General features: G+C 57.9%; 1 protein-coding gene across 1 annotated transcript; it reads right to left on the bottom strand.

Moving 5' to 3' along the window:
- Positions 1–19,142: 19,142 nt before the first annotated feature.
- LOC307062111 (RIMS-binding protein 3B-like) lies at positions 19,143–23,999 on the bottom strand (the record flags this gene model as incomplete). The annotated part of the gene is made up of 1 exon (XM_079717612.1): positions 19,143–23,999. The coding sequence occupies one exon, from the start codon at positions 23,997–23,999 to the stop codon at positions 19,143–19,145; it is 4,857 nt and encodes a 1,618-aa protein (XP_079573738.1).
- Between the last annotated feature and the right edge of the window lie 241 nt (positions 24,000–24,240).

Below are 24,240 nucleotides of genomic sequence, written 5' to 3'. Positions count from 1 at the left end.
TCCCAGCCCTCACCCCACCTCCTGGCCCCCTGTCAGTAGCTCCCTCACACACCTTACCCACGTAAATAACCTCAGGGACCCATCTCTCTCTCCCAGGTACCCTGAGGTCAAAGAGAAAAAGAAGGGGAAGGACACAGGTCCCAGGGGTCCCCAGCTGCAGCCACAGTGGGCTTGTTAGGGAACCACGAGGAACTCCAAGGTCACTATGCCTGGGCACACAGAGACCAACCAGGGCCCAAGAATGCAACCAAGAGACCAGGGCAGGCAGTCCCTTAAAGTCAAGCAGGAGCAAGAGTCCTGGGGTCAAGAGCAGCAGGTGGTTCCCGGGGGACCTCCTAGGAGACGCCCCCTTAGTACTCACCAGCCTGGGGTCCCTCCCACTGCCACCCCAGGAAAAGGGACGATGAAAAGGGTGAGCCCCCTCTGCACCTGATGCTTCTCCAAGACCCTGGTACCTAACAGAGAAGCCGCTGGCTCGCTCTGTAAGCACAGCCTCACTGGACAGTCTGTGACCACCCCTGCTGGTCTTTGTGGACTCACCACTCCCCGATTCTATTATCAACACAGATTTATTCCTGCTAAACAGTTGGCTGCACATTGGATTCATTTCAAAAGCCTTAGGAAGCATAGATGGCTAGGCCCACCCTAGAGGTGGGCCGGGCTGGGCTCCACCAGCTCCAGGTGATCCTGATATGCAGAGGTTAAGAACCAGGGCACCACCAGGCAGGCCTCCACCAGGCAGCACGGGGAACAGCACACACACTGGGGGTCAGTGTGGAGCCCATGCTCATCACAGGGAAAGTTCCCTGTGTCCACATGGGGCAGACACTGAGGCTCCAGGCCCCACCCTCCCAGCCATCAACTCTACTCTCCCTTCTCATTCATTCTGTGAACAAGAATTCACCAAGAGCTTACTATTAGCTTCCAAAGCAGCGCAGGCAAGGGAACTGCAAAGGCCATGGGACAGTCCTGCCCCTTAAAAGGCCTATAACCAGGTTGAGGAAGAGGCCAAGGGGCTGCGACCCCAGCGTGGAGAAAGGAGCAGCACCTCCAACCAGCTGTGTGTATGTGGGGGGGGCTGTGCCCAAGGCACTGGAGCAGCCCCTCCCCACATTCACCTGAGAACCCGTCGCCCCCACCACCGCGAGGTGCTGCTGGGAGAGAAACCCGAGGCGGCAGCAGCATCCTGGACCACTGGAGGCCAGTGTGCACGGTGGCCACAGCCGTGCCAGAGCCAGCGGCCCCTCCAGGCCCACAAGAGGTCAACTGCCCACCTGGAAGCCCCCCTCCCCAGCCAAGCCCAAGCCCCACCTTTCCTTACGGGCCCTCAGAATTCCCACGGAATGGAAGGGGAGAGCCTCGGGAGCCCCAGGAGCCAAGCCGCCTGCCCTGCCATACCCCACCCTTTTCACCCACACACTCAGAGAAGGTGGACCCCCGACAGGAAACAGGCACTCACCCTGCCACACGCTCAGCAGCAGGGGACCCTCGACAGGACCTGCTCTAACCCCAAGGCCACGCTCCCCCGCCCCTCCACCCACCCACACAGGGCAGGCAGAGGCGGGGCTCTGAGCCTGGCAGTGTCTCAGGGTCCCTCTCCCCACAGTCTGGCCACACCCTCCCAGACTGTGCTCCCTCAGCAGAGCCCCCCGGCCCCGGGCCTTCCCTCCTGGACTGCGCTGGGGTCTGGAGTCGGCACCCAGTTTTCCCTTCCTCACCGAGCGCGCTGGGGGCCCACTCGCAACCCGCACCCCACCCCCACCTGCTTTTCTGGCTTTGCCACTCCCAGCTCACACCGGGTTCTGGGGCTTGGAGCCCTCCCCCAGCCCAGGTCCCTAACCCTTAAGCAAGGCCCCTCCCAGCAGGAAGCACAGCCGGCTGCCAGGCAGAGCCTAACTGGCCCAGCTGGCTGGAAGCCCCTAACCGAGGAAGCCAGGATGGGATCTCTGACCTCTCCAGACAGAAAACCAAAGGCGCCTACCCTGCAGCCCCAGGACGTTACTTAACCTCCAGTTACTTGACCTCCAAGTCTGTGAGAGTGCTGCACCCAGAGCGAGCCCTGAAATCTCCCAGTGTTTCTACATCCCAGCTCAAGGCTGACCGCTTAGCAGCACGTCTGAGCAACAGTACGATTTAGTCTAGCCAAACGGGCTGGGCACTGCATTGGTTCTCAAAAAACTTCGCTGAACGGATAAAAAGCTTGTGAAAGAGACTCACAGGAGCACACAGCGGGTGCTCCTGCGCCAGCTTCTCGCAGCTCAGCATCTGCAGGGCCACACTCCTGTCGCCGTTCTCCTGTCTCCCCAGCACTGCCCTCCCCAAACTGCACGCGCTCCCCATTAAAATCCCCCTCCGCCCTCGCCACCTCGTGCTCCCCGCAGCACGGTGCGGCCCTATCACCCCATCCTCCGATCGTCTGTTTGCCAGTCTGTCTTCCCCAGGCTGAGCTCTGGAAGGCAGCGATACGTGAATGTGAACTCTAGCTCTGTTCCCATTTTAGAAACGGGGACACTAAGGCTCAAAGAGTCAATCCCTGTCCAAGGCCACACGGAGAGTAAACAGTGCTGAGGCCAGTGCCCCTCACGCTGCCCCCAGGAGTCCCTCCTCAGTCGGGCTCCGAGGGCCAGGACGGGTGGAACAGGACTTGTGGTTTCTTCTCTGCAGAAGGAGCCAGGAACAAGAGCCCCCACCCTCTAGTGATCAGTCCCGGGGGGCACTGGCCCTCAGCCCCAGTGGGCAAGGCAGGCAGGCCGTGGGGTGGGGCTGACTGCTGGAGGCCAACAGGCCAAGCAAAAAGGGCAGGGCGGCAGGTCCCCCGGGTAAACTGAACTTTATTCCTTCTTCACTCCTCGACTCTCCAGAACTGCCCTGCCAGCCCTTCCACGGGGGCGAGCTGCTGATTCAAAGCACTGCCCCCACCCCCACCCCCGGCAGACAATGAGGACTCCGGGAAGGCAGAAGGCCTGTCAGCTCAATAATGCAAAACCCTGTTGCTCTGAGTCCACGACAGCTGACTTCAAGTGGATCGGAGGCTGTGCTTATTAACAAAATGAGAAATCTGATCTATGGAAAGAAAACACTATGTGAGGATTAATCCAGGACTGCAGCTTGTGGAGAAGGCTGGGCTGCTGGCCAAGACCAGGCAGAGAGGACGGGACGGTGCCTACCTGTCCCCAGCAGGTACCTCGCTGCAGGACAGGGCATATCACCTCCGCCCCACCTGCGCTGCCTTCTCCCCTTCCAGCCACTGCAGCAATCATTTCGGTTTTGCTTTAATTAAAGGCCTGGCTCCCTCGGGCTGCTTCTTCCTCTACGCAGAGCCAGCAACCAGAGGGAGATTTTTCTTTTCAGGAATCGCTTGTAAAAGCCGAGAGACTAATCTACAAGTCCCAACAACTGGCAGGAAGACACTGCAGGAAGAAATCCTGGGTGCACACCAGCACTTGAGTCAACTGGCCAGAGGGCGGTCACTCAGCAACACCCCAAAACTGGCCCGCAGGAAGCAGACCAACCTGGGCGCACTGACCCCAAGGCAGGCAGGCAGGCAGGCAGGTGGGAAGCCCCCTCCCAGCCTTCCTAAGCTACTACCTGCCCATGGACCTAGAGATTTCCATAATAAGCACAACTACACAGGACCGATTTCACTCACAGGCAGGGCAACCTACTCCAGGGGCAAAGGACTCAGTTCAGCCCCCAAGTATCAGCCTCCCATGCCCCCCACCCCCTTGGTACTAAGAGCCCGCTACACCAGCAATCTCACCACACAGCTTTGTCTCTGGAGGCCAGCCTGAGGCCGGCCCATCTGCTTTTTTTTTTCAGAACATGCCAGCAACCCTGCTCTGCTGAGCGTAAGCCCGCTCCTTGAGCCCGGGCTACAGACCAGCCACATGGCCTGTGCTCCTGAAAATGTCTGCTGAAAGGCCCAGGAGTCCAGACGCTGGCAGATGGGAACGGAGAAAAAGAAGTAAAGCCAGGAGCCAGGAAGCAATAAATGCTAGCTCCAGAAAGGTCCAGCTCCATCCCTCGAGCGGGGGTCCCTGGAGAACACCCCCAAGTTCAGCCTAGAATCTCTGGAGGCCCCTCCACTACCTGCCAGCTCTCCCCCTCCCCCCTGCACAAGAGGCACAGCCATCCCCACATCAGTCAACAATCTACAGCCACAGGATTCCTATGGGCAAAGCTCTGCCCCTCCCCCCTACCACATATGTCAGAGAGGTGGCCTCGCCGGGTTACACTCCTCCTGCTGGGGTGGGGGGGCCGGGAACCTAGCTTTCCAGATGTGCTTGGCAACCCCTACTAGAAAAGGCACTGGAGGCGTAGGGAACAGGAGAAACACGGATAAATAACTTCAAAACCGTTCCGGGCCATCCGGATCCGCACTGGGCTCCCTTCCCTAGGCAGTCCCACGCTGTTCTGGGTGGGGCCGCTGCGAGCATTATCTGGCCGCGTTCCCTCTTCTCCGTAAGTCACTACCCCCCAGGGAGAGGCATCCCCGCCTCCCTCCACCCCAGCTAAGCCTGTGAGAATATGAACCATCTCGGTAGATAAACAGAGAGTGACAAGCTGGGGCCCTTCAGCCCCCTCCCTCTGCCAGCCTGTCCCCTCCCCCTGCCAGCCGACCCCCTCCCCCAAGCCCATCTCTCTTCCTGCCAAGCGGCCGCCTGCTGAAGAGAGGTCTGGGGGCAGGGCAGCGAGCCCACCAGCCGCAGGGCCCGGCCCTCGGGGAGCGGCCCCTCCAGGCCTGCCCCTACCCTGCCCGCGCGCAGCCGTCCTCCTGCGGGGAGGGGGCCGGGGAAACGACACGGACGGCGCGGGGCCGCAGTCGTGGACACGGAGAAACGCCCCGCGAAGGGCGGCGGCAGGCGCAGGGCGGCCCGCATAATAGGAGCCCGCCTGTCAGGCAGCGCCGCTCCCCGACCTGCTCGGATTAGACCGCGGATGCAAAGGCACAAAGAGCCGGCGCCCGCCTCCCCGCCGCCCAGCTCAGCACACCCGCGCGCGGGGGCTTTGTGCCAGGACCGCGCCGCCTGCCCGGGGCCACAAAGCGCCGCAGGCGGCAGACCAGCCGGGGGTCCCGCCCCCTCCCACGCGCGCAGCAGCCCCACGTCTCCGGGCGCGCAGCAGCCCCACGTCTCCGGGCGCGCGCCCGCCCACGCCCCTCTCCCGGGGGCGCGCCCGCCGCCCGCCTCCCGCGCCCCTCACCTCGTGTGCGTCGGCGGCGGCGCTCGCCCGCCGGCCGGCCCTCCCGCGGCCTCGTCCTCGGCGCCGCCCGCGCCGCCCGCGCCCGCCCCGTCCGTCCGCCGCCGGCCCGGCTCGGCTCCCCGCCCCGCGCGCCCGAGCGCCGCTCACAGCCGCCCGCTCGGCGCCATCTTGGAAGCTTGTGACGTCGGCACCGCCCGCTCACCCCTGACCCACATCTGAATGGGCGAGCGGCGAGGCGGGGCGGACCGGGGCGGGGCCGGGGCCTGGGCGGGGCCTGGGCGGGGCTAGGCGGCCGCGCGGCGGCGCCGTGGGGGAGGGGCGCGCGGAAGGAGCAGGGACCCGGAGCCGGGACCCGGAGCCAGGACCCGGAGCCAGGACCCCGAGCCAGGACCCCGACCCCGGCGTGTGGCGGACCGACCGCGGGTTCAGGGCTGGCGCCGCGACCTCAGCCCTGGAACACCGGACCGCACCCCTCGGATGGGGGCTCGGACCCCACACTCGGAGCCTACACCTCTTGAGCCTGACCCTGACCCCTGGCAGTCCCGCTCCGTGCCCCCGCGAGCGGCCAGCGTCACCTCGCAGCCGCGGGCTGCAGACGGCGTGGTCCGGTCTGGGGTCCTGGGCCTCCGGGTCCGGAGAAGGAAGCCCCCGGCCCGGCCCGCGGCCCCACGTAGCCCCGCCGGCCCTATCTGCTCCGAGGGTGCGGAGGTCGCCACTCGCCGAGCTCAGCCAGCCCCTTCCGGTGGCCGCAGCCCCTCGCAGGCCCCCGGGGTCAAGCGATGCCCCCGGCCGGCTGGCCGGCCGCCCCCAGGCTGTTCGGAGGGGCTGGAGCGCGCCGGGGGCCGCGACGCTGCTCTAGGGGTCACTTGATGAACCTCTCCCCACTTTGGACACAAAATAATAGGACGAGCCAGCTAAAGCCTGTGAGGGGCCCAGATTTACCAGTCAAGACTGGAATCGAGACTCCCCAGGAAGGCTGACTGTGGCCTCGTTCTTCCAAATAAAAGTGTACTTTTTTTTTTTTTTTTTTTTGCGGTACGCGGGCCTCTCACCGTTGTGGCCTCTCCCGTTGCGGAGCACAGGCTCCGGACGCGCAGGCTCAGCGGCCATGGCTCACGGGCCCAGCCGCGCCGCGGCATGTGGGATCTTCCTGGACCGGGGCACGAACTCTTGCCGTCTGCATCGGCAGGTGGACTCTCAACCACTGCGCCACCAGGGAAGCCCTAAACGTGTACCTTTAATGCAACCCTAGCAGGACGGTTCTGAGACTTAACAAAATTCTCACTTCAGCTGGAAGAGTAAATAACCCCAAACAGCTATCATTTCCCTCCTTGGGAACAGAAAAAGGAAAAAGGTGGACTTGCCCTAACGTATTAAAACAAACTGTGAAGCTACTGTACTCAACTCAGGGCAATCTGACCCAGAAACAGCCTACAAACAGATTCCAGAAATGGTAAGAACGTGATGAAAAAGGAAGTATCAAACATCAGTGAAGAAGCAAAGAAACATCCCTGGAATGGAGCTCAGTGGAGGACTATTTGAAGAAACTACTGAAAAGCTGTCAACGCCCTACTAACCAAAGACATGCAAATTAAAACTTTTTTCTTTGCTTTTTTAACAAATTGGAAATCAGTTTCAAATGATAACCTTCAAACACAGTCAGGGGTCTGGTGGGTAATCACTCTCCTATACTACTGGAAGCATACAAATTATCTCAAAATTCATGAACATGAATTTGGCAGTAAGAGCCAAAAATAAAAAGCTTTGGGCTTCCCTGGTGGCGCGATGGTTGAGGGTCCGCTTGCCGATGCAGGGGACACAGGTTCGTGCCCCCGGTCCGGGAAGATCCCACATGACGCGGAGCGGCTGGGCCCGTGAGCCATGGCCGTTGAGCCTGCGCGTCCGGAGCCTGTGCTCCGCAACGGGAGAGGCCACAACATTGAGAGGCCCAGGTACAACAACAACAAAAAAAATCTTTTAAAATCATCATACCCCCTTGGACCAGTAACTCCTCTTCTGGGATTTTGTTTTAAGGAAATTAACTGCATTTGTAGACTGTATGCTTGATGGTCGGTCTCTCTAACCAGACTGTAAGCTTGGATTTGGAACCCCGGTGCCAGGAGCACACCTGTGACTTACAGGTACTCACTGGTCACTCGTTTCATTTGCATTTGAAAATTAATGTATGAGTAATGATTCCCAATACCTTGTAATAACCTATAATGGAAGAGAATGTAAAAAAAGAATATATATATATTTATATATATATTTGTGTATATATATATTTGTATATATATTTATATATATATAACTGAATCACTTTGCTGTACACCTGAAACTAACACACTATAAATCAACTATATTTCAAAATATTTTAAAAATTAATGTATGATCATATTTTTAAAGTGTCATTTATAATAATGGCAAAATCGTACACAAAGTAAATGACAATAGGGGATTGGTTAAATGGTCCACATGATGGAATGGTAAACAGTCACTCCGAATGGTATTTATAAATACCATTTTACAATTTGGAAGCATGCAAATGATATGAAGCAAAAAAAAAAAAAAAAGAAAGAAGCAAACTACAAAACTGTAGGTACCTGATGCATGCAAAATATTGATCCGTGGAAAAGCAAATGAAGAAAATACATCAAAATATTTACAGTGGTTCTTCCTAGGGTTTGGGATTTTTTTTAATACATGGATATATTTTAGTGTGTGTTTTTAAAATATAAATTTATTTATTTGTTTATTTTTGGCTGTGTTGGGTCTTTGTTGCTGTGCGCGGGCTTTCTCTAGTTGCGGGCAGTGGGGACTACTCTTCGTTGCGGTGCGCGGGCTTCTCATTGCCGTGGCTTCTCTTGTTGCAGAGCACGGGCTCTAGGCACACGGGCTTCAGTAGTTGTGGCTCTCGGGCTCTAGAGCCCAGGCTCAGTAGTTGTGGCTCACGGGCTTAGTTGCTCCACCGCATGTGGGATCTTCCCGGACCAGGGCTCGAACCCATGTCTCCTGCATTGGCAGGCGGATTCTTAACCACTGAGCCACCAGGGAAGTCCCTACATGTTTTAAAAGTTACTAATTCACCTCCCCCCAGTCTGTGCTCTGAAGTAACATTAACAGCTGTGCATCTACACTTCCTACTCTGATGTCAACATGTGTCTCTTCACATCTTACCAAAAAAGATCTTACTTGTGTAGAATAGTTTTCTAGAAGTAGAATCTATGGGTTTAGTGATATGTGGGTGTTTTCAACTTGAATAAGTCCTGCCAGGTATACTTACCCAAAATGATGTAGCAATTCAGACCCTGAGCGTGAGGTTTTATTTTTCCTGCTTCTTTAACTTTCCAAAACATTCTAAATTCTGCATACGTAGTACATATTTTTTAAAGCCAAGAAAAAAGATGTCTGGGATGGGGGGCAGATTTCTAAATCACAGTGAGCTAGACTCTCACCATCTCTGTCCTGGTTACTGGGTAGCCTTGCATGGTGTCCCCACCTCCAGGGGCCACCCCCAAGCCCACTTCCTGTCAAGCACTTCATAAAATCCAAGCATGGTTATGCTTCTGCTTCTAGTGCAATATCATTACATAGACACACTTAAAAAGTTGGGGGTGGTGGGAGACTTCCCTGGTGGTCCAGTGGGTAAGACTCTGCACTCCCAATACAGGGGCCTTGGGTTCGATCCCTGGTGGGGGAACTAGATCCTGCATGCATGCCACAACTAAGAAGCCCACATGTGGCAACTAAGACCCAGAGCAGCCAAAATAAATAATAAATAAATAATAAAATAGGTAAATAAATAAATTTTTTTAAAAAAACTTGGGAAGTTTTGATATAATATTAAGTGAAAATAGCAGATTTCAAAATTTTGTTTTCGCTAACAGCAACCCTGTAAAACTATATCTGGGTGGAAATTAACATGGAAATATAAAAACCACATAGTGGCAGGGATGGGAGAACCAGTGAGAATGAGGTGTGGTTTTTTGTCCCAACTCCCTCTGGATTCTGTGTGTCTAGTACAGGACCTAACCTCTCTGATCATCTTCCCCCATCAGTCATTTGGGAATAATAACGGCACCCGCCCCTGAGGCTCCTGGGAGGATTCAGTGAGATGAGGCTGGGCAGATAGAGTCGAGTCAGGCTCTGGCAAGTCCTGGGTAAAGTAACTACGATTGCTATGTCGCTATGTCGGTGTAGGATGGCTCAAGCCAGGCAGGAGAGCTGATCTGCTACCTTTTTTTAAATTGAAGTATAGCTAATTTACAATGTTGTGTTAGTTTCAGGTGTACAGCAAAGTGATTCAGTTACATGTATATGTATATGAATATATACATGTATTCTTTCTCAAGTTCTTTTCCCATATAGGTTATTACAAAATATCAAATAGAGTTCCCTGTGCTATACAGTAGGTCCTTGTTGTTTATCTATTTTCTGTATAGTCCTGTGTATCTGTTCCTCCCAAATTCCTGATTTATCCCTCCCCCTGATCTGCTACTTTTACCATCATCTCATCTCAATAAAAAAGGAAGAAAGAAAGAAAGGAAGGAAGGAAGAAAGAAAAACACACAAAATATCCCAAAAGGGTAAACTGCTGCTTCTTAACATGACAGCAAGATATAACAAATAAAAAAATACAGGATGCCCAGTTAAAATATGCATTTCAGATAAACAACTAATAATATTTTAGTATAAATATGTCCCATACAATATCACATCTCACCTCTCCTCCCCCACCCCCACCGCCGGCCCCAACCCGTATCAGAAAACTCTGTTCCTTGTACATGCTGTGATTTCTCCTCCCACCTCTGGGCATTGGCACCCAGGGATCCTACTGCCTGGGCCACCCTTCTTCCTCCTCCCCACCTCTGCCTGGAGAACTCCTACCCAGCTCAGACGTCATCTCCTTCAGGAAGTCCCCCCTCCCCAATCCCAGGCTATTCAACCTGATCCAGTCCTGCTGTTGCTGCTGGTGCTGGTGCTGCTGCTGGACAGGTGCCTTGAGGGCAAGAAGACTGTCTTGTTCCTTCTTGTAGACCCAGTACCAACGTGGCTCAAGCCTGACATCAAACAGGTGCTCAGGGACTTCCCCGATGGTCCAGTGGTTAAGACTCCATGCTTCCACTGCAGGGGGAGCAGCTTCAATCCCTGGTAGGGGTACTAAGATCCCACATGCTGTGCAACATGGCCAAAAAATTTAAAAAATAAAAAATAAATTTAAAAAAAAGAGGCACTCAATTAAAAAGTCAAAGGAATGAGTGAATGAGTTTCCTCCCAACCCCGCTTCCCTCCTGCAGCAATGTACCCCACCTGCTGCTTCCCAAGCCCTGTGGGCTTCATTCATTCCTTGTCACAAGGGTTGCATGGCACATGGTATGCACAGGGGAGAGAGTGGCACTGCAGCAACTTGGCATTCAGGCCACCCAACGGGGAAGCAGAATTTCTCTTGCAAGAGCAGCAGCCCCACCCGAACCTGAGCTGCTGATATTGGCTGCCAACATTGGTTCCTCACTCTAGGGACAGGCAAGCACTTCACACATGTGGGTTTGCTACTCTTCAACACCACCTCTGAGAGGGGGGTGTTACTAGCCCATTTTATAGATGAGAAAACTGAGGCTCAAAGAGGTTAAGGTCACCTGCCCAAGGTTACACAGCGGAGCTTGACCCAGGCCCCCCGACAGGCAAGAGCTCGGTGCAGCCTCTTGAAACAGCCAGCAGCTGAAGAAAGGCCCCTAACGTGCACATTCTCTCCAGTTAAGGCCCTGCCTTGTAACAGGGCCCTTCCCTCACTAGCCCCCTCCCCTCACTTTGTAATCCCACAGCCCCAGGCAGAGCCAGGCAACCTGAGCCCAAAAGAGGCCACAACCCCTGATGGTCATTCAAGCCACAGTTGCCAACACTGAGGAGGAAGGAAGTGGGCACAAGCTAGTGAACAGCACACGGGGGGCCAGCAGACCAAGGTCAAGGCGGGAGATGAGAGAATGCTCACAGCAGGGCTGGACGGGGCTGGGAGCGGTGCAGGCTGCTTCAAGAGGTCCTGCCCTGGCTGGCGGGGCCATGCGGTGCCCTCTGCCTGGCACACCATTCCTCAGCATCATCAGCTCCAGCACCTCTCCAGGCCCGGCCGTTTTTCACGCTATCCTAATTCCCTGTTTCCCCCTCCATCCCTGCACCATCCGTGATGACCCTATTGATCATCCACGGTTCACTGCTGCAGCCGGTGCCTAGGACTGTGATCAGTAGTAATTTGGTTCACGTGTGAATTAATAGCTGCGACCCAAAGGCCAAACTTTGGGTGGGAGGCAGGGTGAGGCCAGGCAGGGGAGCAGCAGGTACAAACTCCTGAAGGGAGAGAAGGCTTTTTTAGGCACCCAGAGGAGGCTGGCAGGGCAGGTACCAAGCACAGGGGACTGTGGGGGAGTGATGAGAGTCAAGAGGTGGGGAGCGTCGCCAGCCCGGGCCAGCTTCTAGGGTCTTGAACAAATTTGTGCGGGAAGCGTGCAGAGGAGCCCAGTCCACCAATCACCCAGGGGAGGCAAGACAGTCCTGGAGCCCAGCTGAAGGTGTGGCACTGTCCCTAAGCAGACAGGCCAGGAGGGGTGAACGGTATACTGTTACGTCGGCCAAGACATTCTTCTAAGTGGGAGAAGCAAGATCCAGAACAGTGTGGACGATGTAATCACATTTCTGGTTTTCAGAAATTATATATGTGTTTCCATTCCTATATGTGGTTGTTAAATTCCTAAAGAAAGCCAGGGCAAGAGACCCATGGGAGGAGGCGGAGGTGATGGGGAGGGTTGGGGAGTGAGTCTTCACATTTAACTAAAGGTGCTCCTGTATTGTTGGAATTGTTACATCACGTCTATGTATTATTTTTAATTTTTAGAAAAATAGGGAATTCCCTGGTGATCCAATGGTTAAGACTCTGAGCTTCCACTGCAGGGGGCGTGGGTTCAAACCGTGGTTGGGGAACTAAGATCCCACATGCCACGTGGCACGGCCAAAAAAATTTTTTTAAAAAGAAAGAAAGAAAAATAATCAGGAATTAAAGAAAAAAAAATCTCAGTGAAGCCTCCCTTTCTTGGGAAGCTTTGCCTGCCCCCTACTTGCTTGCAAACTCCCCCAGGCCTGGGCCTCCTGCTCCTGATCACCCCCCACCTTTCTCTTCAGTTTCCTGGTTGCCTCCACCATTAGACTGGCAGGGTCTGTTGTGGGGTCTGTCTGCAGGAAGCTGCGGCCCCTGCACCTGGCCCAGGGGAATGGACGGATGAAGGAGGGGGCCCTGTTGTCACTCTGAGTTGGGGAGGGTGTAGACCAAGGCTGGCAGGTCTGTTTCTGGGGGAAGCCCATGGGGAGGCAGTTGGACCAGGATCCAAATCCTGGCCATGCTACTGACCAGCTGGCTGCCCTAGAACTGATATCCATCAGCCTTAGTTTTCTCACCTGTGAAATGGCGCTGATAGCAGTGTCTACTCACTTGGCTTGGGTGGCCAGGCAGAAGCCCAGCAGAGCCTCCAACCGAGGAGGGGGAAGATGTGGGCAGAAGGAGGAGGGGGCAGGAGTGGAGAAGGCAGGCCCCTCCTGAATCCCAGCTGTGGGCAGTGTCCTGGGGGCTCTGCTGGGTCACCAGAGGGATGGTGGTGGACCCAGGCTGCACAGGGCGGGGAGCGCTTAGAATTTCCAAATTCCAGCTTTGCAGTTTTCTTTGGGGAGCCTCCTCCCTCACCAGAACCTAGTGGGGCTTCCTGTGCAGTAGGGGAGGGGCCAGCTCCCTCGTGGCCTGGACACCAGGAAGCCCCTGGGCTGGGGCAGCAGGCTCTGGTCACAGTCACGAGGGAGGCTGGGCCCAACAGCCCTTATCTTGCCTGACCTTGTGGGGCTGACCACTCCCTCCATCTGGAAAATGTGGCCCCCTGCCCTCTCGGAGGCCTCTTTCTCCTTAAATCCCGATGATCCTGGGGTGGGGCCTCAGAGCCCAATTCTACCCCTTGGCCCGCCACCCTGGGGTGCCTTCACTGGCCCCAGCCCACGCCACCTGCCAGACACCTCCCCCTGGAGACCCTGGGGCGTCTCTGACTCAGCAGAGTCTGTACCTGCCCTGCTGCCCCGCCTCCCCCAGCGTCCCACACACAGAGGGCCCTGTTGCCCAAGCCCTAACTGCTGGCCACTCCCAGGCACTCCCGCCCTCCCCCACCAGCTCTACCAATTTGAATTCCTGACTATCCCTCCCTCTGGCCTCCTCCCTAGACCCAGGCCCTGCCCCCAGGCTGGGGGAAGGAATCATCCAGATAGATAAGGGCAAGGGGCAGAGGGACACACCTGGGCTCAGACCCCCTGATCTGCCACCAACTTGCTGAACGACCTTGATGAATGACCTCCCATCTCTGAGCCAGAGTTTCTCCATCTGTAAAAAGGGGAAATAATTATACCCCCTGGATAAGGTGGCCTCGAGCATACATAAGCTGAGGCACATGGTGAGGGCTCCATACAGGCCAGTTCTCATTGGGAAGTGCAGCCACCAGGAGCCCCAGGCCAACCCCTTCTTAAGGCGGCGTCCGGTTTGATGTCTGCTCCACGCCTTGTCGCCAGGTCGGGATGCCTGCATGGAGGGCTCGAGGAGGACCCAGTCTGATAGGGGAAGCAGCAGAGTTAATGAGTAATTCCAGGCCATGGGGACTGTGCCTGGAGGCTGTCCATGCACCTGGGAGGGGCAGCCGAATCCAGTGGGGGCAGGTGGGATGGGGAAGGTGGGGGGAGATGGCCCCAAGACGCAATGGAGGGCACTTGTGAAGGACATCTGGAGTGAGCTGGCTGAAGGGGCCGGGCAGCTGGAAGGCCCATTTTAGGAAAGAGGAAACTGAGCAGGAGGGTCCAAGCCTCCAGGTGAGCCCCCTCTGACCAAAGCACCCTGACCAAGGGGATGTGGCCCATGGGGTCCCTCAGGCTGAGGTCAGTGTCCTGATGTCCAGCCAGGCAGGCACAGCGCATCAGGTGGTCGGTTACCGGAGGATCGAAAGGGAATTTCCCTGAGGGCCCAGAGCACAATGGGGCCCGTAGCCAGGTATCAGAGGCCAGGGCTTTTGAGAGAGGGGGAGCCTCTGTTCTGTTCATGGGTCCCAGAACAGACCCATGACAGACCCCCCCCAGCCAATGGAACTGGGACAGAGTGGTGGGGTCTGCCATGGGTCCGTTCCTGTGGGACTGGCTGGGGTGTCCCTGGTGTCACCACAGCCCCAGGAACCCTCTGTGCCCAGGGTCTGGAGCCAGCCTCACCTGGCGATATTGTCGGTTTCACAAGACCTGAGTTGGCCAGTGGGATCTGCCTTAGGTGGAACCCCTGACTCCCCGCCAGCCCCAACCCTGCTTCCAAATCCGACCTCCAGGGGGTGAGACAGGGAGACAGGGTGTTGACCAAAAGGTGAGATGAGCTTCAAATGGGCCTCGGAGGTGTCTGAGCTTTTTATGTTGTGACCTCCATGCTGTGTTGCTCTTATGAACACAGGTTTCATATAAGGACTCTGGAATTGATCAGTTAACATTATGTTTTTTGTTTTTTTAATTATTCTGAACATAATAATTTAATATTTTCTTGAGAAGTCAGAATTGACATTTTGGATATCAACTTTTTAATTTTTAACATCTTTATTGGAGTATAATTGCTTTACGATGGTGTGTTAGTTTCTGCTTTATAACAAAGTGAGTCAGCTATACATATACATATATCCCCATATCTCTTCCCTCTTGCGTCTCCCTCCCTCCCACCCTAACATTATGTTTTGAATATGCACATTGGCAGAGGGCAGTCACTGAGTGGAAGAGAGGGACGGATGGGCTGGTCCCAGGGGCCCCCAGCAGGATGGGGTTCCCCACAGCAGGTGAGCCTCCGGAAGGGCTGGAGGAGCCACACGGCCATCTTCAGGCTGGTTTGTGGGTGCAGCTCTTGTCTACTTGTCGGTGAAGGGGAGTAAATCAGGCCGACATTGTGGGGAGCGAGAATGGGACATGAGGTCCCTGATGAGAAATGACTGGGGGGAGGGCTGGCGAGGTGCTGGGCCCTGACCAGAGGGCCCCAGGCAGAAGTGGCTGGCGCCAGGACAGGCTCAGTGACCCTCGCTCCAGAACTCTCCGGACTCTCCGGATACTGCCCGTTTGCCCACTCCATAGCTCCCTCTGCCCTCTGGTCAGCTGAGCTTCCATCCCCCATCCCTTCCTGGGCAGGCCTGGACAGGTTTTGGGCCTCCAGGTCGTCTGGTCAGTCGGGAGGGGCCCGGGCCAAGCATCTGCTCTTCTTCAGCTGCTCACCTTGCTGCACCTGTGTGGCCTCCCCCTGCTCCTGCTCAAAGCCTTCAGGACCTCAGGGCCCCAGGGGGAAGAGACGTGGGCCCAGAACCATCTGCCCTGCGACCGACCCACACCCCCATCACCCATGCCTTCACCAGCTTCTTTGGTCTTCCTTTGGGTCCTGACTCTGGGCCACGTGCTCAGTACATATGACCTGCTCAAATCAATCCTCCTGCCCCAGCCCTGCCACAGATGAGGAAACTGAGGCTCAGAGAGGCCTCCCAGCTGTCCACTGGCAGGCTAGGGTTCAGACCCAGGTGGCTGCTCAGTGGCCTCCCCCAGCCTGCCAAGCCCTGCTTTTCTTTACTCATTCACTGACACTTCCCGTGGCCTCGGGGACACTGGGGTTGGCCAGTCTCCCCAAGGATGGAGGAAGGATGGCTCCTGTGGATACATGGGGGACCCCCCCCAGGGTGCTCTGGGGAGAGGGCAGGGAGAGAACAGGGCTGGGCGGGGCCTGAATCCCAAGCCTACAGGGTCAGAGACTTTTCCTGCTGCCCTGACCCAGGGGCGCGGTCCCCGCAGAGCAGCCCTCGGTGCGCGCAGGCTGCCCCCTGGTGGCGGCCTGAGAAAGCTCCCGGGGACTGACTTTGAAACCCTTCCAGGAGAGGGGGCCCCCGCCAGCAGGTGCCACTGCTCCCTGAGTTTCCCCAAATCTCCAATCGCTCATTATTCCCATGAGTTGGGGCCTTTGCTGTTCCCTCCTCTTAGGATGACCCCCTCCTCACCTGCCCCAGTGCCCGCGATCAGATTTAGAGCCTTCCTCTGCTTCCCGGGGTCCATGTCTGACTCTATTCCAGGGGGTGGGGAGGCCCAGTACATGATGTGAACCCCCGGAGCCCTGCACAGGAGCCACACACAGAGGATGATCAAAAATTGCTAGCTCTGGGCTTCCCTGGTGGCGTGGTTGTTAAGAATCTGCCTGCCAATGCAGAGGACGCAGGTTTGAACCCTGGTCCGGGAAGATCCCACGTGCCGCAGAGCAACTAAGCCTGAGAGCCACAACTACTGAAGCCCACGCACCTGGAGCCCGTGCTCCGCAGCAAGAGAAGCCACTGCAATGAGAAGCTGGCTCACTGCAACGAAGAGTAGCCCCTGCTCTCCGCAACTAGATAAAGCGTATTTATTGAGGATCTGCTATGTGCCGGGCAATGAACAAGCCAAAGAGCTCCCTGCCTTTGTGGGGCTTACATTCCAGCTGGGATGGGGTGGCTGCAGGGATGGAACACGGACAGTAGAAAAACCACAGGTGACATACCAGGTGTGGATAAGGGCAACGGAGAAAAACAGGCAGGGTGGGGGCAGGAGGGAGGGGTGGGGTGCCACTTCCTGGCCATGACACAGACTACTCTGCAGCTATCGGAAAAAAGGTGAGAGATGCTAGCCAACGGTCAGGAGAGGAGGTTAAGTAAAAACTGATGGGACAATATGGCTAGCATAATTCTCCTTGGGTTACATTTGTGGTTCCCATGGAATGCAAGTTACTGTGTTTAAGTTTGAAAGTGCTGGATTAAGTTTCTATCCTCTTGCTAAACTGTCGTTGCTCTTCCAGTATGTGGGGACCATACTTGTACCCCCCCTCAGACTGTGGGAAGCCCACTGAGCCCTCCAACCTGAGCCCAGGCCCCGGGAGGGGCTGGGTAGCTCTCTCTTGCAAAGACAGCTTTCTTGTTCCTCATGGGCCTCAGGTTTTATTCTGGGTTGTGAGCTCACAAAGATCTGATGATTTGAAAGATTGTGAAGCTGAGAGATGTTTGCACACCCATGTTCACAGCGGCATGATTCATAAGGGCCCAAAAAAGTGGAAGCAACCCCGATGTATGAATGGATAAACAAAATGTGGTCCATCTATACAATGGAATATGATTCAGCCTTAAGAAGGAACAAAACTGTGACACCTGCTACAACATGGATGAAACTTCAGGACATTATGCTCAGTGAAATAAGCCAGACACCAAAAGACAATTTACTGTGCAAGTCCACTTGTACGACCTCCCTGGAGTAGTCAAATTCGTACAGACAGAAAGTAGATTAGAGGTTACCGGGGGCTGAGGGAGGGGGTGGGAAGCTGACGTGTAATGGGTGTAGAGTTTCAGTTTTGCAAGATGAAAAGACATTCTGGAGATGGGTTGCACAACACTGTGAATGTACTTAGCACTACGGAACCGTACACTTAAAAATGGCTGAGATGGTAAATTTGATGGTATGTATATTTCATCCCAATTTAAAAAAAAAGAAATTGTGGCCCGGTCTGGGTTGCCCCTCCAGCTAGCCGAGGAAACTCTGTGCCAGCCTTCTCACTGGAAAGCCAGGTGGTTGTGCGGGAGAGGAGGTGGTCATGGCCCTCAGTGGACAGTTTCCTTCCAGGCTGACACCTGAAGCTTCCGCTCACAAGTGGTGAGTGTGTGCATGCACCACATGGCCTCCACGCTGGTTCTTGTGTTCTCTGAGGATAAGGCATGTTGGGTTGAGGCATCCCCTGGGCCTGCCCCTCCCTCTTCCCACCTCAGCCCGGGGGACAGCACAGTGGAAACTTCTGGACCCCATTCACCAACTCCCCAGAGAACCTGCCCTTGGCTCCAATCCTCCTGGCCGGATGTTTCCAATTGGTTCCCCCTGCCCCCAGGGAAGGTGGTGCCCTTTCTCTGACAGCAGTGGGGACATGGGGAAAAGTGGAGCATCAAATAGAAGCAGAGAAGAATGAAGACCACCCTTGGTCCCCACCTTCTGGAGTGGGAGCCCCCAGAGGACCATGGGAGGAAGCAGCTCCGCAGCCCTGTGACCTAAGACAAAGGGATCCTCTGAGTCTCAGTGACTCTTCTGTATATGGGGTGAGTGTGGATACGCCCTCCCAGGGAGGCCCCTCAGAAGTGAGAAGCTCTGGGGAAAGATACAGAGGGGGACCCCCAGCTGGGATGCACTGACCCCACCCTCCACAAAGGGCTGACCCCAGGGACACAGTCCGCCTGCAGGGACACCCTGTGGGGCCCTGCTTCTCAGCCCTGGCTGTTCGCTGGACCCTCCGTGGCCCTGCCAGCCGACGCTGAGTTAAGCCTCCCTAAAGGGTTCGCACCCTCCCCCCGCCAGCCAGGGAAACATGTCTGCAGAGAGGGAGGAGAGGCGGGCTTGGTTCCTTGGTTGTGCTTTCACTTCTAAAATATCCTTTTTCTTTTTTCTATGAACATTTTAATGAGGAGTTGAACAAAAGATAGAAAAAATAACATTCTGATGGCTTTTTTTTTTTTTTTTTTAAGAGGCAGGCTTTTCTTGAGACTTTCATACAAGGCAATGGGTGAGTAAGGCTAAACTCCTAAAGAAAACGCGTACTGATGATGGAGCAGAAAAAGGCAGTTCTCCCAAAACCTGCTGGTTACCAGCCTGTCAGCCTCTCGGGGGCTACTTGCTCTGCTTTCTTCTGGAAACAGGTCCATTCAGACCTAAGCCCTGCTGCCCTCGAGGCCAGGAGGACTGGGACGGCCAAGTGTTCCGAGCATTGGCTCATGGAGCAGGCGCTGCGCACAAAGTGAGGAGGGCTTGGTGGTGGGTCTGCATGTGGGGCACAGGCGGCCAGAGGCCACCACCCCAGCAGGGAGCTGCACTCACTCTCCCTGGAGGGACATGTGATCCAGCAGGTGGACTGGGACCAGGCCTCTGTGGCCACCCGACTCCCCATAGTGGTATCCCTTGTCATCCTCAGGCCCATAGACAGTGACCACATCCCCCACCCTCAGTGACAGCTTGCCCTTCACCAGGCCCCCTGCCGGCCCATCCCTGGGGTCACAGTCCAGAGCTGCCACCATGGTCTTTGGAGTCCACAGTGAGGGCCTTCTGGGGCTCCCCTGCGGCAGAGGGAAGGAGTCCTGGGGGCCTCCAAGCCCCCCAAAGTCATCGAGGTGGGCCACGGAGGGCAGGTACTCTTGCCCCGGCAAATGCCACCTCCCACCAGTCCACTCCGTGCCCGTGTCCACCTTGTCCACCAGGTGCCCGGGGATGTTGCCCACTTGCCCATCGTGTTCGCCACGATAGAAGCCGTGGGTGTCCTGAGAGCCCCACACTCTCAGCAACTGCCCTTTCCGGAAGGCCAGCTCCTCCTCTGCAGCCTCAGGGGTGGCAGCCATCACCAGGGGGATGTAATCAGAGAGGGCCACAAAGACCTTGGCTGGAGGGTCCACCCTCGTTCCCAGCGGTGGGGCGCCACTCCTGGACATCCTGATGACCCTGCTGGATGGAGCAGGACACAGCGCCAAGCTGGGATCCTGGAACCAGCCCTCTCTCTTGCCCCCCAGAGCCTGACCTGGCCCGCTCTGTCTCCTGAGCTCCTTCCTCTGCTCTCGCCCCTCTGTGCCCCATAGACCGAAGCGCCCTGCCTTCTCCTGCAGAATGTCACAGAAGTCAGACACGTATTGCTGGCTGGTGCCCAGCTGGGGAGGGGTGAATGCTGGGGCATCTTGCTTTTGTCTGAGGACCTTCTCAAGGGCAGCCTTCTCCTGACACGGCTCTTTCCTGGGTCCACACTCAGGGGACGGACAGATGATTCCTGCAGCAGGGCTTTGGCTGGTGCCCACGTGTCGGTACTGGTTCTCTTCCCCCCGAGACTGGCCCCGAGGCAGAGGTGATCTGTGGTTCTGGGGACTCTTCTGGAAGAGCTGGTCCTTTCCGGAGAGCTCCCGGGCCTCTGTGGGCCTCTGGGCTTGGCTGCCTGACTCTGCACTTGGAAATTCTCCATCTGAACTCAGTCTGGGCGTCGGGGACTGCCTCCTTGGGGGTTCTTCAGGGAATGCTTCTAGAAACTTGGCCTTGGGCTCCCCACAGCTTCCGGAGCTGTGGGGACTGGCCTTGGCCTTCAGGGGAGTCAGCACCAGCCTCTGAGGGCAGATGGGGAAGGTCACTCTGCCGGTGGACGGGTCCCCACAGGTGCAGCTAAAGGGAGACATCTCTGGCAATCGGAGATAGGTGACGCAGTTGTGAGGGATCTGAGCCGGCACCGAATCCAGGGATTCTCCACAGAACGACATGGTTCTCACCGAGATCTTCTGGCACATCAGTGGCAGCTGGAGCTGGGAAAATTCCAACAGGATGCTCCCGGTAGTGGCATCGGCCACCTCTGCTACCTTGAGCCCGTCGGCATACACAGCATAGCTGGTGACCTGAACTCCGTTGGAGGACCCAGCTGAGTCGATGGTCACGGGGAGCCAGCTGACCACCAGGCCAGGTGAGGCGTGGCGCTCCACCAGCAAGCCCAGCGGAGGGTCAGGGGGGCCCGCCAAGGGTGTGTTGAAGGTGATGGTGGAGGACATTGTTTCCCAGCGCACCGGCAGCGAGTCCCACGGTGGGTGCACCTCCACCCTCACCTGGTAACTCGTGCCGGGATGCAGGTGGTGGAAGGTGTAGCAGCTCACGCCCGCTAGGGTCAGGGCACACTCCAGGTCATCCAGGTACACCATGTGGGGGTGGCTGCTGCCAACCCAGGTGATCTCGGCCGACGTGGCTGCAACACTCTTCAGGTAAAGTTGCGTAGGGGCCACACAAAAGACACTGTTGGTCCCCAGAAGAGGTCTGGAGAAGCCCCGCTTGCCCATGCTCTGCTGAGAGCCCAGCCGACCATCTTCCATCTTGGCATCTGAGATTTCTATTGCCACTTTGGTCTTGGAGCCCACCCTCACCGTCATCACGTGTGGCACCCTGTCCACTGTCCCCTGGGCTTTCCCAGGTACTAAGCTGTGATCAGTGTCTTCCTTCGAAGCTTTGCCCTGCCCAGCCAGGAGTCGAGTGGGGCCAAGGTCAGAGAACTCATGGGGCAGGCAGCCCAGGATGTCACTATCTGGAATCTGCTCCACCAGGTTGGACGGCACCAGCCCCTGCCGGCCGTCCTCAAGCTCCCCTTTGTAGAAGCCATCCTCATCCATGTCCCCAAAGACATAAACGTAATCCCCAGCTGTGAGCAGCAGCTCGTTCTCAGGGTGCTCATTGGACCCTTCAAATGGGTTGTAGCTATACCGAGCCAGGAAGACTTTGAGCTTGGGGGTGGTGGGGGCCTCCGAACCCCCCACTTCCAGGGTCGAGGACACACTATAGGGCTCCAGATCCTCCACCTCGCTGGCTGTGTCCACGTCCAGAGTAGGGCAGGATGGCACAGGGGCCCACATGGACTCCACCTCAGAGGAGGAGTTCCACTGGGAGCTGGTTTTCTTGGCCTGGGGCCTGGAGTCCAGAGGTCGGCTGCTTGGGACTCTGTCTGGCACTTTGGGGGCACTGGCTGACTCCCCGAGGGCAACTGGGTTCTCCAGCAGGGAGTCTTCCTTCTTCCCCTGTTTGGCTCTGCTAGGCTGAGACGATGCTTGGTCCTCAGGCCCTAGCTGCAGCTTGGTTCTTCCACTGCTTCTCAATTGGGACTCCGGGGCTGGCGGGGCCTCGCGGGGTTCCTGGGGAGGGTGACCAGGCTGACACTGCAGTGCCCGCATCTCCTCCCAGGCCGTCTGGAGATCACACAGGGCCTTCTGCTGGTCGTGCTGCAGCTGTTGCTGCCTGTCCTGCCCTCGTGCCGCCTGCTGCAACAGCTGCCCCGCCAGCAAGCCGGCGGCGTTGCGCTCCGGGCACGCGAGGCCCAGCTGCCCGCGCACGTCTTTGTTCTCGGCCGCCACCTTTCCCGTCCAGTCGGCCTGGGCCTGCAGCCGCGCGTTCTCCTTCGCCAGCCAGGCGCCCTCGCGGAGCGCCGCCTGCAGTCTCGCCTCGGCCTCCTCGCCGCGTCGCCGCGCCGCCGCCGCCTGCGCGCTCAGTTCGCGCTCCAGCGCCTGTACTTGGCTCCGCGCCTCCTCGCATGGCGCGCTCTGGCCGCCCGCCTCCGCCCGGGCGCTGCTGGTGGCCTGCTGCAGGGTCAACTGCCTCTGAAGGCGCAGCACCTCCCGCTGGGACTCGCGTTGCAGCCGGTCCAGGTCGCTGACGTTGAGCCACCGGGCGCAGGCGGCGCCCCCCGCAGCGAGCGGGGCGCTGCTGAGGCCCGAGGCGATGCGCGCCTGCAGTAGGTGGCACTCCTGCCGCAGCTCTTCGATCTTCTTGTCCTTGGCCAGCAGCACGCTAGCCTGCTCCGACAAGTCCCGCGCACGCTGGCCGGCGAAGGCCTGGCACAGCTCCAGGCCCGCGCGGCTCTCGCCGGGCACAGGCGCGCTCACAGCACGCTGGTTGGTCTCCTGCAGCTTGCTGGCCCGGTCCTCCAGGCGCCGCGCGAGGCCAGTCACCTCGGCGTGCTTCACCTTGAGCCGCTTCACCTTCTCGTCCGCCTTGTCGGAGAAGCCCGCGCGCCGCAGCTGCAGGTTCTCTTCGCGCAGTCCGGAGCAGCGGCACGCCAGCACCTGCAGAGCCTCGGACAGCTCCGAGTTCTGCTTCAGCAGCTCGCGGTAGTCCGGGCCCGGCGGCAGGGGGTTCAGGGCTTCGCAGGGCTGACTACCGGACTCTTCCCCTCCTCGCGGGTCGCTAGGTCTCCTGCGCTCCGATAGTGGCGGCGGGGGGCTCAGGGACCCCGGGATGGAGGCGTCTGGAGAGGAGGATTCGGGGGCCTTGGGGCGACTCAGGGTGCTGTCGAGCGAGAGGGAACGCGCTGGTGCCAAGGAATCGAGGGAGCTGGCGCGCGCGGGGAGCACGCTGTCCGGGGAGTTGGAGCACGCCGCGGGCACCCGGTCGAGGGAGCGGGAGCGCGCGCGGGCGCCCGCGCTCAGGCCGTCAAGGGGTTCTCGTCGACATGAGGACTTGGCGGCGGCCTCAGGGGGTGGCTCTTCTGAAGAATGCGCGGCGTGGGGGTCGGGGGTGCCGGACAAGGCGGGGTGCCAGCGGAAGTGCTCCAGAATGTATTTGAGGAAGAGCTGGCGCTCCACGTCGAGTGCCGCCTGCAGGTGGCGGATGCGCGAGGCCTGCTCTCCGTCCGTTTCCCAGCGGAGCTGCGCCAGCACTTCCTGCAGGCGACAGCGGCACTGCGCTGCGGCGTCTTCGGGCGCCCCCGCACGGCCGCAGTAGCCGCGGTTCACCAGCTCCTCTGCCAGCTGGCGCTGCAGCTCCCGGGCCTCGCGCACCACGCCATCGCGCTCGCGGTGCAGCAGCTGCTGCAGTTGTCGCATCTCGGCCTCCTTCCAGCGCAGCAGCTGCCGGATCTCGGCTTCGCGCTCCCGCAGCACCTTCTCCTGCAGCTGCCGCAGCTCCCGGCTGCGCTGCGCCTCCCACTTGGAGCGCAGGTGATCAACCAGCTGTTGCCGCTCCTGTTCGGCCTCCTCCCGCAGCTGCCGCGCTTGGGCAGCAAAGCGCCGCCGCTCCTCCCTCCCGCGCACCCGCTCCGCCTCCAGCTCGGCCCGCAGCTTCTCCAGCTCACGCCTCTGCTCCTCCAGCGCCGCCGCCGCTGGGCCTGGAGTAGCCGGCTTCTTGGGTGTCACGCGGCCGCCGCCAGAAGGGCTGGGCGAGTCTTTGGTCATGGTGGTGGTGGCCGGGCAAGACGCCTGACCTCGCCTGGCCCAGGCCGCCGTTCGCCAACGGCCGCTGCCCTGGCCGCGGCCAACCGTCCCGCGCGCCCCTTCCGGAGTCCCTGAGGGTTCCGCGCGCCCCTTCCGCCTCTGGGCGCGTTCTCCCACCCTCTGCAGCGGGTGTGGCTGGCCGGGCTCCTCTCCCGGCTGCCTATGTTGGTGCTGAGCTCTAGACACCCAGGCTGGACACAGC

Source organism: Hyperoodon ampullatus (genome assembly GCF_949752795.1).
Source record: "Hyperoodon ampullatus genome assembly, chromosome: 13".
In the NCBI taxonomy this organism is placed as follows: domain Eukaryota; kingdom Metazoa; phylum Chordata; class Mammalia; order Artiodactyla; family Ziphiidae; genus Hyperoodon; species Hyperoodon ampullatus.
This window is presented reverse-complemented; position numbering and strand designations above follow the sequence as displayed.